General features: G+C 45.6%; 1 protein-coding gene across 4 annotated transcripts in view; it reads right to left on the bottom strand.

Moving 5' to 3' along the window:
• ttbk1a (tau tubulin kinase 1a) overlaps nucleotides 1-16,137 on the bottom strand; it is a 38,101-nt gene that overhangs the window by 8,104 nt on the left and 13,860 nt on the right. For all 4 annotated transcript variants that reach the window (XM_086212152.1, XM_086212151.1, XM_086212150.1 and 1 more), the window contains exons 7-14: nucleotides 15,903-15,968; nucleotides 15,265-15,357; nucleotides 14,590-14,715; nucleotides 14,346-14,500; nucleotides 13,600-13,810; nucleotides 12,548-12,720; nucleotides 11,664-12,004; nucleotides 10,368-10,549 (exon numbers count right to left, since the gene is read on the bottom strand). In XM_086212152.1, coding sequence (XP_086068278.1) covers nucleotides 10,368-10,549; nucleotides 11,664-12,004; nucleotides 12,548-12,720; nucleotides 13,600-13,810; nucleotides 14,346-14,500; nucleotides 14,590-14,715; nucleotides 15,265-15,357; nucleotides 15,903-15,968 — 1,347 coding nt within the window. The remainder of the gene's footprint in view (nucleotides 1-10,367; nucleotides 10,550-11,663; nucleotides 12,005-12,547; nucleotides 12,721-13,599; nucleotides 13,811-14,345; nucleotides 14,501-14,589; nucleotides 14,716-15,264; nucleotides 15,358-15,902; nucleotides 15,969-16,137) is intronic.

Here is a 16,137-nt window from a genome sequence, read left to right as displayed (position 1 = left end):
AACTTAAGTCTGGTTTAAACGTCAGTGTGAAATTAACGCCATAGCCTGATGTACCTCTACACACTAGGTCAAGCCGATGCAGACCGTACAGTAACCGCGGTGGACGGTCTGCATCGTAACTCACATTTCCTCCAATGTTTTGTACCACCGTCTCCTCCTCTAGTCAGAGCTCTCTTCACCATTGCATTCATTTCAGTAAATGAAACTACTGGTCAGTGATTATCAGCTTCCACTCCCAAAACTACTCGCGCCATTTCAGCCGCCGTTTTGGACGGGACATGAAGAAACTCGACACAGCTGCTCACAAATCCCACCGCCGACTAGTGTTTCGGTGGTGTAGTTGCGGCACATCCTAGCCAGACCACAGCAGAAGTATTAAAAGCTTGTCTATGACTTTGGCACGAGGGCACAGGGTCCACATCAGTTTGACGTGTATGTATAAACCAGACCTCAAGTTGAGGAACAACTGATTAGATTTTGGAATCACTCTGCAACGTTTCCCCTTCTGCATCTCCAAAAGTTAGGTTGTAAATGAATAAGTAGATAAAAAAAATGAAAAGTGCAAAAAAAAAAAAAAGATTCGTCTCCCTTCGCACCGATGCGGTCATCACCATGGGCAGCAGGTGACGGAGTTTTAAAGTCTCTAAAGAGACAAAAACTGAAGCAGGTTCTCACAAAAGTAAGCTAATCGTCAGGTTTCCATTCAAGAACCTATTTATGCTTTGTATTGAAACTTAATTTGTACCCAGATAGGGAAAACCAAGCTAATGCAAAGATGCGATCGGATCTGCCCGACCACATCCAGAACTTAGACCGGTACAAACGTGCTAAATCTTAAGCTTTTTCTTTTGTCAAGAGAGGCCACAAAAACACAACCTAGATCTCTCATCCAGAGACCAGCTCGGTGTTGTAGCCTTCTCGTTTGTGGTCATTTCACTTATTGCATCTGTGTTTTGCATCCATGTGGTGAGACGCTCTCTCGTTCCCTTGCCCTCACTGATGAAATCAGCAATAAAGTGCAACAGTCACATCCAGTGGTAGGAAAATACGATATAGGAAGCACAATGAAAACACGACAATGACCCCAACAAGACGTTGGAACATGTCTGAGTTCACTGCAAAACATATACTGTAGTTATGGCAAAGCAGCGAGGCCAAAAGAGTCACACGAACACCTCCGCCACACCAAGCCTGAACCCAACGCCAATCAACACGCCAACCTGGACAGCGCCCTGGGGTTCAGCGCAGCTCCACCAGCTGAACAAATGAAAACAAACGTGATTCGACTACGGGACTGTTTTTAATCAGCAGCGAGTTCTAGTGACTTGTCTGGAAGACCTGGATGTAGCGGAAACACAACAGCGGTTTGGTGATGACCAAGCCTCTGAACTTCCACCAGCCACGGTGTTATCTTGAGATCACAACTTAATCATCTCATTATCCTGAGACAACAAAACCTCCTTAGAAAGGACAAATGTCCCCTCTGTCTGTTGTCCACAGGCAGCAAAGTCAAGCAGATTAGAACAGAGGGACAAGTACCAACACCAGTCTGCACACGGATTTAGTAAATCCTGATCTCAGGATTAAAGAGACTAGAAGAGGAGTGTGCAGTCAGGAGGCTATCTTAACATGACAATGCTAACCATGACATGCTGGGGGGTTAGCTGGTTCTACCCTTTTAATTTTGTGTGCTAGGATGCCAATGTTAGCCAGTCAGCACAAAAGTGAAAAGTTAAGCCTGGGAAATGTTTGTAGTCACAGAACAAACTCAGAGAGCCACACTGGTCTGATCAGGGCACCATCCTCTCAGTTCACCCACGCTCAACCCAAACAGAGCACCGGGTTCCACAGCTGGTGCACATCTAGTAGTGCTGACAGTGGTCCATACAACGTCTGAACCCCTAGTATGGAACCATGGTTGTCACTTGCTGGCGACCAGATGTGGACCTCCAATGGAATGCATGTATCTGGGGCGAGTGTAACTGGGCTGAGGGCACTGTCACTGGGCCGGTCCGGTTGAAAATTTGGACTTGATGAAGACACGAGACCAAGGTCAGATGCTCATCAAAGTTATGAACTAGTGAGGGGATGGCGTAGTTTTGCGGGCCAACTCAGAAGTTAGCACAGTTTTCTAACCATGCATTTACTTTTACGCACAATAAACGTAGGTTTATACAGTATGTAGGTACACATAACTGCTTTTTACTTTGTGGCAACTTTCCTGCTGTCAAAATAAGTTTTGTTGTGTTTACTATGCAATGGGGAAAAAAAAAAAAGTAAGGGTTCCGTCAACCAAAAGCCAATGACATTGTAACGTTGGGTTTTGTTCTGGTCTGTGGCGCACAACAGTTGATACAACAAAGAGTCTGACATTGGTCACTTCTGCTCAGGTTCGTAACTCGAACCCGAGTACCTCGAAAGCAGTTCATCCTCCGGAGAGAAAAAATTACTGTCTGAAACCAATTCTACGACAGTTTCAAAAGACATCGAGACATTTGAGTGGAATGTAGCGAGTCGCTAAGGGATGAGCAGATCCAGGCAGGGTTGTTAATATGCACCGCAAATTCTCTCCAGCCACCAGAATTTAAAAAAAAATGAAGAAAAAAAATTCTGCAAATGTTTTCCAACAAAACAAATCCTCCACTTCGTAAGCAGTGGGGGAGCGAGTGTGACACCAGCTGGTCTGAGGATGTTCTGAAGTCTCAAGTGTACTGGTTTGGCCAACGCCATGTTGGTTTTTACAATGGGGGGGGGGGGGTGACCATATTTAGACAAGGAGGTGGGGCTAAGCAGGAGCAAGGGGTGGAACGGATAGAGGCTAGCAGCTAGTGACAACCATGAGGGCCTACTATGTAAAGAGGCCCTACCTCTACTTATACATTATAGTACGCCTTTATTTTAGTTGTATATGAATTCACCCCGGTTGTCATGGAAACCCAAACTGTGTCTTGTAGCAGGCTATGAATACTTTACGACACGGGGGACTCTGGGGTCTCATGTGATCAATTGGGGAACTGCAGCTTTGGTCGTTTGACTGCAAGTTTCACAACTGTTTACCTTCTCACTCTGCCGACTGGCTTGGCGGTTTTGGTACCGAAGCTTTCGGCAGATGTTAAGATTTTTTTGATCCAAACATCGTAAAGATTTGACCTGCTGGTGGCGCTAGACGTAAACGTCACCAAAGTCATTCAGAAACCAGGACTGTTTGTATAAATAAAACAGAGGACCAAACAACCACTGGTGCTAAAGGGGGGGGGGGGGGGGGGGGGGAGATCTCCAATATAATGTTGTCTTTAGATAATGAGACAATGATGTCACAACCTCCTGATAACAGAGCTAAAATAGCGATTAGGAACCGTAGCTGCTCTCAATCTGCACAGCAACACACAAACCGACACGACAACCAGATAAAAACGCGTATTATCGTGTGACCATGACCATCTCAAACTGCAAAACATTTAGAGCACATTTCATTTATAATAAAAAACAGATCTCCAGACATAAAGGAGAAAAATGCTAAAACTAGCAGTTGCTACATTCAATAGAGAATTACCTAAACTGAGGTTTCTGTTTTGTTCGTCGTTTTCTTTGTGATTTGTCACATTAGTTTGGTTTGCAGTTGTGTACTCGTCCTTTCATTTGTGGCGTATCAATACGCTTTTTCTCTCCAGTTCAGTTCGTAGGAATTTTGTCATATTATTCAGATTTAAGGGTTAATTGATTCCGCGCTGTGTTTTTATTCATTTATTTTATTTTATTTTTTGTAAAATACTGTCTCGTCAGGACCTACGTACTTTAGCCCAGTGGGTCAAAGTCTACAAACAAACATGAGGACACCTTCAGAAACATACAACATTTAATGAAGCCAGAATCAGAGTGAGGCGTTCGGCTCCCTCGCCGTGCAACGGTGAAGATGCATTGTGAAGCAGCATTGATGTATTGCTCTGTGGGCACAATAATCTGACGGGGAGCCCAGACTCGGTGCAAAGACTTGATCGCCGGGACGACCTGCATTCCTCGACGGTGGCGCCTTCGTTTTAGCAGGAAAAGCAGGGAGAGGGGGGGGGGGGAAGAAGAAGAAGAAGAAATACTGTAAAGCTTGTAACAGTCTGTCGGCGTTCCTGCTCCGCCTCACAAGAAGAAACTTCCAGGGTCGGGAATTCCAGCGGTTGTCCAGGTTTGCGGCGTGTGCAACATCAGCTTCGCAGAGAGGCTTTGTAGAGTTTATTGCATGGAAATTATTTCCCATCGTCAGCACTTTTCTCCTCGTTGTTTCCCGCTGAACACAGCAAGGTGGCAGAGCAGTGTGTGTGTGTGTGTGCGTGTGACAGTGTGTGTGTGTTCACTGGCTCAGCAGTGTTGCTGTGTGCCAGTAATATGGCTTGCTGTGTTTAACTGATGTGGTTCTTGTGCTGTGTTTATGTGTCCTGTTGTCATGTCTCGTATGTATGTATGTGTGTGTAAGCAGAACTGCCCCGAGGTCAGCTGACCCCCCCAACCACCAGGCGGCCCCACATCAATCCCTGGTACTGACATGGTGCAAAACTCCAAACATGTCACCTCCAAAATTGTTGCACAATTCGAGGTTTGGGAGCATATTGTTGGGGCCGGGCTTCAAATTATTATTTCGTAAACCATTTTATTTTTTTGTATTTACACATGGAAAAAAAATAAATGCTTCTTCAGTAAGCGGTTTCCCGATCTTCTCATCATATTTACTGAATTATAAGTTTTGATTTTTAAACTGTTAAGGGAGTCAGAGGGGGGAGGAGCTTTCCCTGTGCATACTTGTGACTGACAGGTTTGTCAAGACTTGTCTTGGTAAACTTTATCTGTGCATGTGTTACCTGCATGTGTGTGTTGTTTATATGCCTGTGAATTTGTGTGTGTGTGTGTGTGTGTGTGCTGTGAGTCTGCATCTCCGTCCTCTCAGCTGCTGTTCTTGTTCATGAGTTTGGATAACATATGCTGCAGCTGCGCCCGCGACACATTAAGGACTGAGTGTCTGCTCCGCGGGCTGCCGGGCGTCGGTAGGGTGCCGCCGTGCCGCCGCCGCGCTGAGGCTGTGGTGATATGGGCGGGGCTGCTCTCAGCCGAGCGGCTCCTCTGGATGAAGCTCCCTCCTCCATGAGGATACTGCTCCGTCTCCAGGGTGGAGGAGGAGAAGACATAGGAGGCCAGCCTCCTCAGCTGATTGGGCCGCGGTTGGTGCCTGTCCTCTTCCAACTGTTAACAGACCAATCAGAGAGAGGGAGGGAGAGGAGGTTAACGAGAGGAAACGGACGCTTTATAAAAATAAATGTGTGGCTCTACAGCTACGTCCCAACACTCTCATTTGACTTCCTGTCCTCGTCTCCTTCCCCTCCCTGACCGTCTCAGACTTTAGACGAGAGAGAGCTGATTGGTGCTCTCACATGTCTAAAGCCTTCAGCTTCAAGGTCACAAGGGGAGGAGCCTCAGGAGAGAAGCTGTGGGAGTGTCGAGGTAAATCTGACTGTCTACAGTTACAGCGTTTAGCTAGACGTTAGAAGCTAGGAGCTAGTTAACAGGAGCTGTGTCCGACAAGCATCCGCTAGCTGTCAAAATGGCACTGACATTATTTCCCCACAGAAGAAGAAGAAGAAGAAGTAGAAGAAGCACTTTAAATGGACACAAAAGGCACCAGCATGAGACTGCACATATTTCACTAGTCTACAACAGCCTGGACAAGTCTGAGGTTTGGATTTCTAAAGGAAAAAATTACCGTTGGAGATGCAAAAAGAAACAGGGAACACAAAATAGATGGAGTATTCAAGCACACAAAACACAGACACACAACGGAGGGAAAACAGGGAGGATATATGGCGGAAGAGAGGGAAAGAGGAGGAACAGAAAGTGAGTGAGATAACAGAGGTAAAGGACTATTCCTAGACTGTGCTTACCCCGAAACATCACTTTATTTCTTCTCGTCTCGTCCCAATGGCACCCTCGCTCTTTTCTCCTCAGGTGAGTGAGTACTGTGTACTTTTAAAGCGATAGGTTGGGGGCAAAGGCATCAGTAGTTATGTGGAGGGGGGTTGGAGAGGCGTAAAAAACAGAATGGCAGTCCTCGGTGGTTGGCGGCAGAGAGCTCGCTCGGAGGTGACAATCAGCGCGGAAATGCAAAGTGGATATCTAAAAACATGTCTACGGACGAGGCCTTAGATCAGCTGGTGAGACGAAGTGAAATATCAGTGACGAGGTCCATAAGCCTTCAGGAAACAGCAGCCGCCCGCATACGGAAGATCAACTCGGACGCATCAGTAAAGACATGAGTGCGTGAATAAATAAAGTGGTCACATAAACGTGTAATTGAATTTAAAAGCACAAATGGAAAAAGGAAACAAAGAAATGGATCAATAAATCAGGTCAACACACCCATGAGGGAAATTCTGCTGAAGGAAAAAAAAAAAAATCAATCAAAATAAAACACGAAATAAATGTGGAATTCATTTATCCCACATTTAACTGAAGTAATAAGACTCCCCAGAGGTCCTTGGTGACCTCTGACCTTTCCTGTAGTGCCACCATTAGGACCAAATTGTTACAAGTGAGTTTTACAGCAGCACAAAGCAAATTTTGAAATCTTAATGTCATGAAATGTGATCTCATTCGGCCGCCAGTCGCACAATTACGTTGTTTGTAAGGATGAAAACTTCAGCTGTTTCTGAACACGTTTGCGGTGAGACACGAACAGTCACTGGCTGAGTCGATACTCCGATGTACTCCACCTCATGTCAACGATTGTCTGTAGGGTAAAGGCACTGCTATCCTGTTAGCCTACAACCTTAGAGGTTAGCATGTTAGCAAATATTAGCATGCAGTTTTATATTCTGCTCCCCAATATAGTTATTATCCAGTGAAGCAAAGCAAAAGAGCAGTAATCCCAGCCGGTCTCAACCCCTCTACGGGGCACCAATCATGCAACGTGTGTTGGTGCCCATCACATATGCTGTTAATACCATCTGGTAGCGACCAGATAATCTTCACGTATGTTCTTGCCTCTAATTTCAAACATGCACAAAAAAGCAGACAGACAAACAGTGGAGGTACTGTCAACAGTTTGAACGGAGCACTGGCTCACATGAGCCTAAACGGCTACGATGCTTGGCCTTGTTCGTCTGTCGTCACATTCAGGGTCGGAGGCTAGCATGCTGGATTATGTTCCAGGCTGCAACTCCTACAAAAATAGAGAATCCAAAAAAATTATTACCATTTCATCGCTTCCTGGCTGACCAGCAACTGAGAAAACAATGGATAGAAAAAAATCCGTAGACACTGGGTCATACTTGAATGTCTACTTTTAGCCAACAGCTAGCGTTAACTGTCAAGGTCCTCTAACTACGGTTGCTGGTTGTTGTATTACATGATAAGAGAGGGTAAGCTATGTGACATTATACTTACTGGAACTTGTATTTCTGTGTAGCATTTACTTAAACCGCGTTCTTATAAATCTCGTAGCACTTGATCCAGGGAAATGCAAGCGTGTCTCAACGCCCTCTTCAAGATTGTGTGTTTTGAATGTAATCTGTATGAACACTGCACAGAAATATGCCGTACCAAGTACCATGTCACATAATATTAACTTATTCTGCTGCCTGTCGCATCACGGTTACAAAATCTAGCAGCAATGTTAGCCAGGAAGTGGTTGAATGCTAATGCTAGCTGTTGCCTACACATAGCGCCACTGTCCCAACGATTTTTTTTTCTTTTTCGGTTGCTGGTCAACAGGAAAAGATGAAATGGATAATAATTTGTCAGCTTTTCTACGTTTATTCGACTGGCATCCTGTAACGCAGAAGTGCAACGTTATCAACGTGTTCTCGCTCTCGAGCGTGACATCAGAGTCACAGTGCCACCATGTTTATATGATCTGCTGTGGTTGGGCTCGGAAACTAGTGACATAATCAACCCGCTTTAAAATCATAAATATTAATCATGTTTGATGTGTGAGCAGCTCATGTAACCAGATCATCGTTTACGACCAGCCTTGTGTCGGCAACACCCCTGCGATTGTCGGGAGGGCCGAATCAGATCCGGAATCGCCCCGATTACCCTGCAGTGTTTGCAGCAATTCGATATTGTGCAGGTTAGAGTGGTTGTGTGTAGTAGAGTCGTGATGTTTTGGTTATATTATGAGCAGGATATGATTCATTTAGGAAAGACATTTAAAAACTGAAAGATGCATTTCCTGTCTGGGCTCTTCCTCCATGCCCCCCTTATTGATTATTGTAACAAATTCGTTTAGCCTCTGTTTGTTTTTGTCATTGAGATTAAGAATCTATTTACAGCAGCATTTGCAACAAACATTCAGTCTAGGTTGAAGTCTGGAAAGAAAAAAGTCTTTTTTAATCCTATCAGTTCAGTTCCTTGGACACGTTGTTCAAAGCTTCAACAATATATAGCCAAAAAAAATTTATTTCTTTGTATTTTTGTGTCCTTTGAATTTTATTTTTTCTTCCCTTAAAAAAAAAACCAACAACATTTGATGTGTTCTGACAAGCATGCACCAACGGAACCCAGCCAGCATCCACTTGTCAACCATCTTCAACTGTTAGATTTCAGGTCAGAATGCCGCTGGAGGGGAGAGTTTCTGGGGGCAGGCATCACTTATAACTACGCAAAAACAAAACTTTAGTTTATGGGTCAAACTGGATCCTCCGGCTGCTCTGCCTCAACTTTCCTCAGGGCTTTAAGCCTAATTGTTGCTAATGTGACAGCTAACTGCTGCTAGCTGGCCTCCCTGTGAACACAGCCAAACCGGGACCCGAATTCAACCTCAGAGCCTGATGGTTACCAATGTGACGATAGGGAGTCCAGTACAAAGGTGGTTTGGAGAGTTTTCTGATGGTCAGTTAGCATTGCTAGTTGTAGTTAGCAGCTCTTAGCCAGTTAGCTGTCCAGCTAACATTAGTGGTCCTACTCAGCCCTGGGGTGCTAGGAGCCCAATCTGCCAAGAAAACCACCTTGGTACTTGGTCCAGCTCAGGTGCTGTGTTCAGTCCAGAAATGACCATGGAGAGCAGGACCTGTTAGCATTGAATCAAGGTTGGGAGCTCACCATTGAGCAGTGTCAGGGGGGTCATGACACACATTCAAGGTTGACGCTAAAGGCTTCTGTAACAAGTTCCACCCTAGTTATACCAAGAGTACAAAACCTGAAAAATAAAGAAAATGAAAACTGGCTTCAAGTGCAGCAGCACAGACAGTTTCCCAGTTAGTAACCCGTCCACAATAATTAACAGTGTTTGCTGGTAAATGCAATCAAGTCTAGAAAAATAATCATCCAAGTCAAATGTCAACTCAAGCAGGGCAGACAGGAACCCCACCAACACACACAATCCAACACTCACTAAAGTTGTGAAAGAAAGGTCAGAGTCGCTCAGATGTCTCTCAGCTCATATTAAACTCACAACTGTTTTCACGTATGGCTGATCAATCACGCATCGAGCATAAAAAACACGTAAATCTATTTTTTCTTCTTGGGGGGAGGGGGGCTTACACCTCATCTCCACATACAAACAGCTGAAGTCCACAATTTTGTCGAATGTACAGAGTAGGCTGTTGCAAGGTGATAGAAAAGCCTGCTGATAAACCCGGTGTGCATTAGCCTGTTAGCTTGTTCGTAGCCTGTTAGCTCATTGTTGCTACCACACTGTCCAAGGTCTCTCTAACATCCACAACAAAAGTCAGTATTTTTCAGTACATGTGAGGTAAATACTGGGCTGAAAATAAAGACAGGAGGAGCTTCGCAAACACATCAGAGATCATGGAGGTCTCCAGAAATAATTAATGGACTTCTGTTGTAAAGGAGTGTGTTAAGTACTTCAGTGTAAAATGTAGCTTCACACTCAACCGCCAGCTACCTGACCCTGGAAACACCACGTTCAGATGACCAGCAGATGGCCGAAAAGCTGTACTTTCTGTTTACATTGTAGTTTACCTTATTTTACTGATGTAAATATTTTCAAGATTGCAGTTTCACACAAACAATAGAATGTAACGTTCGCAGTCTGCTATGGCCGCCATAGTGTATAAAATCAGCATGAAGCTTCAGATGATCGCTGAATACTGGCGATCCACGGGATCAGCGGACTGAGTCAAGGCCATTCACAACGCGTTTGAACGTATTTGACAGATGAGGCCTGTGTGGATCACGTGACCTCTGCAGGTTCTTGACGTCTCAGTGGCCTGATTCAACACTTAACCTTCATCTCCACTGAAACTGCATGTTGGTTGGCAGATAAACGAGGTGGCGCAGCTGCTGTCGCTGCACACACCGCTTACCTGTCCACTAACACGCCAGCAGAGAGCTGTGCTCTCCTCTAAATGGCTGGTTGAGTCTCTTACCGGTCTCTGAGGTCCAATGGGCTCTGACTCTCTCCTGCGGGGCCGTCCTGATGGGAGAGAGTGACAGGGAGACTGGGCAGGGCTCCCTCCGCTCCTCCTCGACGCCTCCTCTTCCGTTAACGTTAGCATCCCTCGGCTGCTGTCACGGGTGTGCGTCTTTGGACGAACCACCAGCTCCCCAGCTGAAAAATAAAGTTATGTTGACTGATATCCTTGATCAGGTCAGTGTAAAATCCTGTGTCTCCATGGCAAAAGCCAATGGGGACTCTTCATCAAGAAGATGTCTTCAGTGCTGTAGAGGACAGTTGTGTTGAAACGATAAAAACATGTGTCCAAGTCTCCAATATGGACACATATCGAACTTTTGACATGTTTCTCTTGTCAGGTTTGTGTTGTGCTGCAGCTGCAGGTCACACATATTCTGAAAGGAGTGTTTCAGTTCAGGAGCGGCTACACTGATCTCATCAGTTACACAAGTCTGTCCTGATCCTGCAGGAGAAAATGATGACCCAAACACCACGGAGCTGTGAAAACGTGTTTTAAAAGGACTAAAACAAACCTCACTGTGTCTCAGATGACATGAGGCTGCAGAGGCTCAGCTTTTCCTTTCTAACCGGGGCCAACACCATGTGGTCGCGGTCTCTGGCTCTGCTGGACATGCTAGCCATCTGCATGTTGTATGAACAAACCATCGCCCTCACTCTCACCATGCTATTACTGTACAGTAGACTATCAACTGAAATGTATTGAATCAGATTCAGTGAATTTCAATCGGGGGTCTAATGTCCTGGTAAGCATTATTATATTTATCGTACTCAATCTGTTTTTATTTGGTCGAGTTTTAGTTGATGAGGCAGCTAATTTTGGTTTAGTCATAACAAAAACACGTTTATTGTAGTTAATGACCACCTCTTCATAGTAATAATCACTATCTCACTATAAAATAAAGACATCTTCTGTCCATCCAAGTCCAAAATCTCCTTTCTGGGTGGCTGAATCCACATGAAATTGGCCACTGAGCATTGCCATACACAGAGATGGATACAGGCTAAGAACGAGTAAGCCAAGGTATCTGTTTAGAGTGATCATGTGTCCTGATGGAAGTGAACGCCACATGTCAGAAGAATAATTTGTGTTTTCATTCTGCCAACGGACTTCTGATGCTCAGATTTGGTGAAACTGACCAAAAAAAAAAAAAAATGTCAGTACGATGGGGTTTTGCATGGAGGAGTTAAACGGCTTCACAGTGTGTGTTCAGCCTAGCTTAGCTCAAAGAAAGAGACCTGAAGCCCCTACCTCCGGATCGGAGTCTCCTCCTCTCCTCCTGCTCCTCCAGGGGGCGGAGCTCCTCGGGCTCCTCGTCAGTGGTTCCTGATGTGGTTGGCTGAAAGTCACGCAGCTCCGTCTCTTTGTCGATGATCACCCACTCCTTGCTGTCAAAGTCCTCCTCCTCCGCCAGCGGGACAGAGCGGATGAAGGCATTACTGTGCGCCTCCTGGTCAACCGATGCCACAGACACCTCCTGGCGGCCACTGACCTGACGGTCACCACGGCAGCCAGGATCAACAGAGAGCATCTGAGCTGGCTGGGAGGAGTACACGTGACGGGATGGCGAGCCGAGCATGTCCATCCGCGACCTGGAGGACACGCAAGACTAAATTCATGCACTTCACTCATATTTTACCTTTTCGCACGAAAATGAACTTCAACAGCTCAAATGAAACATTGTTCATCATCAGAACTTGATAACATATAAAATCCTACTGTCTCATTCTATAGTTTAACATTTCACCTGCAGCCATGTTGGTGTTCGACTGACAGCAGCTGCAGGGGTGTGTCTATGTTTGATTGACAGCAGCTACAAAGGCGTGTCTTTGTTTGATTGACAGCAGCTGCAGGGGTGCGACAACTACTAGCCAAGCTAGCTGAGGTTGGCGGTTTGTGGGAAACTGCGGGACCAGATGTGTGTTGATGTTTGTGAGTCAGATCAGGAGACTTTAGTAGAGCAGCTAATGAGGGTTGTTGTTAGCTAACAAACAAGGAGGCACCACTGTAACATAAAAGAACCTTTTGGCTTCAGATTTTCTCTAAAAAGAGAACAAAGGTCAATAAATGTACTTTCAGTTGGACTCATATTACAAAGCCCCCCACCCCCCATGTTTCCACATGTGTGATGTCACCTCTGCCCATAGGCGTCAGCTCGGCCTTCAGCAGCAGACAGGCGTTCCGATTCAGGACTGTTGACCCGGCGGTATCGCAAAGACCGACCCTGACCTGTCGGCGACTCCGGCGCTCCACCTCGAACCGGCGACACTGGACAGATGGCCCGTCCCGCCTCTTCCTCCTGAGCCCCCTAAAGAAACACAAGGACATACAGTATTGAGGTTCAACACAACAGCCATGAAACACGGATGCAACGGTTCATAATGTGACCATGAAATATGGATTTTTTTTTTTTGGTCACATGACAGGAATTACATTTGTTTAGACACTTTTCTCCCTTAGCTATATCACTGACATCATGTGCAAACATTTTTGAAACTTTTTGATTGGAAAATTGAAATTCGCTAGTGCATTTGTTGACAACAAAAACAATAAACATCGCAATACAGCGCCAGTTACGAGGTTCATGTATTTCAGCCTTCATGGATAAAGGAGCCTGTCAGGAGCCAAATTTAACAGAAACACAAACCGAAATCAAACAAACACTCAGAATATTGTGAGGAGCCTCGGTAGCGAGGATGAAACTGTCCCAAGTGTGGCTTCATGTCATGAAGCACTTCGCAACGCTAATGTTAGCCTCCTGGGCTTCTTCTTCATCTTCTAACCGGCACTACGGACAGATGTCAGCGAAACAGTGACCCCCCCCTGACCTTCATGTCGTCTCTGTGGTCGTTTATATGTTCGGTGATGTCACTTTTCTGTATTCTGGGAGCAGAAATAGATCAGACTTCAGCGGCAGCCACGTTGCCTTTCATCGTGTAAATGCTTTGAACTTGTTTCCAAATGAGAACTTCTCCTGCTGCCTGACTCCCGCTAGGACAAAGATTTCCTCCAGCGTGATGGTCGATGCTGAACCTTTGCATCTGTTCTTCAGATTTCTACTCCTTCCTATCAAACACCCAGGTATTGTCTGACACATTTGCTCAGGTGTGCGTTGACCACATCGTAATGTGTAGGTACGACAGTAAATCAAAGACTTCTTCGATGGTGTCACGTGATTGGCTCCAACCTTGCTCAGGCTGATCCTGAGTCTGTTGCGGTTGAAGTCCGTATCCTCCCAACCCTCTCCTGGTTCTCCGGCGTGCTGGACGCCTGTCTCTCCAGGGGGCCGGCTGGGTGGCGCCGGTGGGGCATTCTCCTGGTCACTGAGGTGTTCATCCTGCAGAACATCATCAGTATTCTCCCGCTGGAGATCCCCAGGGACCGGTGTCACGATGGCTCTGCAAATATGACGGATGTTGACATCACACATGATTAGAAAACATATGAGGGTTCAGTGTCACCACAGCAGCCACTCATTAAGCTCGTGTGGGACATTTAAGCATATTATTTTACACAATTGTGGCACAATTAAAAGCCTGACAGTTCATATTTCTGATGAAAAAATATTGTAAATATAATTTGCAGGAAATCTGAACAAGCTTCAGGTTTCACTCCAGCACAAGACCGGGTAGCTGGAAATGAGGAAATGCTAATTTGTTAGCATAAGCTGAGTGTGAAACTTGTAATTAACCAGTTGATTTATGCTCTAATTCTCACGTCTGGTCACAAGCTTTGGGATCTTTTTGTTTATGCATTCATGTATTTATTCGTTCTTTAACTCTCATGTTAGTTGTGACATGGTCTACGAGTGACATCAGAGGGTCTCGACGCTCAGTGGTCCTCGAAGAACTACAAAAAAAAAAAAATCTCGACAGCCTGCCTCAGATGCTAACACCAAAGCTTCAGTCGTGTTTCTGCCCAGCTGGTTCTTACCCCACCATGGCAGCAGTGGGTCGGGTGTTGTGCTGTGGTTGGGTGGAGGCACTAGTCGAAAGTGTGACATCACTTCCTCCCTTCTCCCAATCGAAAGGCTCATTCTCGGTGATGATTCGCTCCTTCATACTGTTCTCGAACACCGACATCAGCAGCTAGGAGGAGAAGACAAGACAGGTAGGACTCGTGCCTGTGAGTAGACACACTCTGGGATACCTGGAGGAGCTGCTGGACTCTGTCGCACCTGGTAGTCTGGTTTGGTGTAGTAATCCAGGGCCAGGACGTGGTCCAGGAAGACGTTAAACTCTGAGGGCATGTGTTTGAGCAGCATCCGATGGTCATAACGTTCTTTTATCTGGCCGACTTGTTCCTGAAAAAAAAAAAGAAAAGAAGCAGAAACCCCTTTTAGCTCCAGGAAGGAAGGAGGTATGCTTGGGTCTTTGTCACTAAAATAGGAAACTTGACACTAATCAAGTCGAGACAATAAAACATTTTGTTGGTGACAGTTGACACGGCAGGAGAGGCCTGCCACTGACCAAGTAGAGGAATCAAAGCCTTGAATGCACCAAACTGTCCTGTGAGTTGTCAATTACAGATCTTTTTGAATTTATGGAGCCGGTTGCACAGTCTCGTGCAGTAGCAGGACACCAGGACAAAACGTTGTATCTGTCTGCCATATTAACTCCTGGTTATTAAATGATTATCCATAATTTATTGTAGAGGTTCCAGTCATTTGTTGATTGAGCAGAAGTCACCATATTGACTGATTTGAGAAAGGCAGACACTTTCAAAAACTACTTGGCAGCTGATTGGATGAAGCCTCTGTCTAACCCCTTCTACCGCGGCCGTGATGATGCCGCATCCACACGGAGGCAGTTATCGTCACAGTGGGTCACCGGTTTGTTCGGATGAAACTGACCTTATCTTTGATCTTCCGCCACGGCAACTGTCCAACGGCGAACTCCACCAGCATGTAAAACAATGACCACAGGTCGTCATGGCGACCCATTTCCTGGAGGAGCAACAAAAGCGACGTTTCATGGATGGGTGTTAAACTCTTAAGAACAACATGTGTAATTCTCTCTTCTCTTTACGCAGCAAAGATTCTACAACACCAGTGTGGAGCCAAATAAGCTTGTCATTAGCATTCCAGGTGCGCTACTATCATTCCTATGCTAGCCACTGATCTCTCAGGCTAGTCACGATCAGTCCCAGGTTTTTCCATAATTCTCATTCCTAGGTTGATCACTAGCTTACCAGGCTAGTCAATATGATTCCTAGGCTATAAATCATCCCCAACCAGCCGCTAGCATTCCTGAGCTAGCAACTAGCATTTCCTGGCTTACCACCTGCACCCAAGAATAGCGCCACAATTCTCAGGTCAGTCAGTAGCATCCCATGTTAGCCACTAGCATTTCCAGACTGGCTACTTGCCATCCCTTCTCTGGAGGACTTGTGTGGTTGTTGCCTGAAGTTTAGCCAAGCATTTCAACAAGTATTTCAATGTCCTTTCAGGAAGTTCTTTCTTGTTGTTTCCAGGCGTGACGGAGCACTGACCTTGTTTTTATGAGCGTTGACTGAAGCGTAGCGGACAGTCCCTCTGAAACCTGCCACCGTCCTTGGCTGAACACAAAACCAGAGCACTTAGTCAGCTGCTGCCTGAAGATTTTAGATCCTTCAATATTAAATGTTTTCTTTGTGTTTCATTCTGCCAGTGCAACTAACAGAAACGATGAATGAATTCAAATATTAACGTCGATGGTGGTTTCTCTGTCTGGTTTCTTGTTGTCAC

The sequence above is a fragment of the Aulostomus chinensis genome, chromosome 8 (assembly GCF_037954235.1).
Source record: "Aulostomus chinensis isolate RoL2024-O1b breed Wild chromosome 8, RoL_Achi_v1.0, whole genome shotgun sequence".
Taxonomy (NCBI): Eukaryota; Metazoa; Chordata; class Actinopteri; order Syngnathiformes; family Aulostomidae; genus Aulostomus; species Aulostomus chinensis.
Note: the sequence above shows the minus strand (reverse complement) of the source record. Positions and strands in the feature narration are given on the sequence as shown.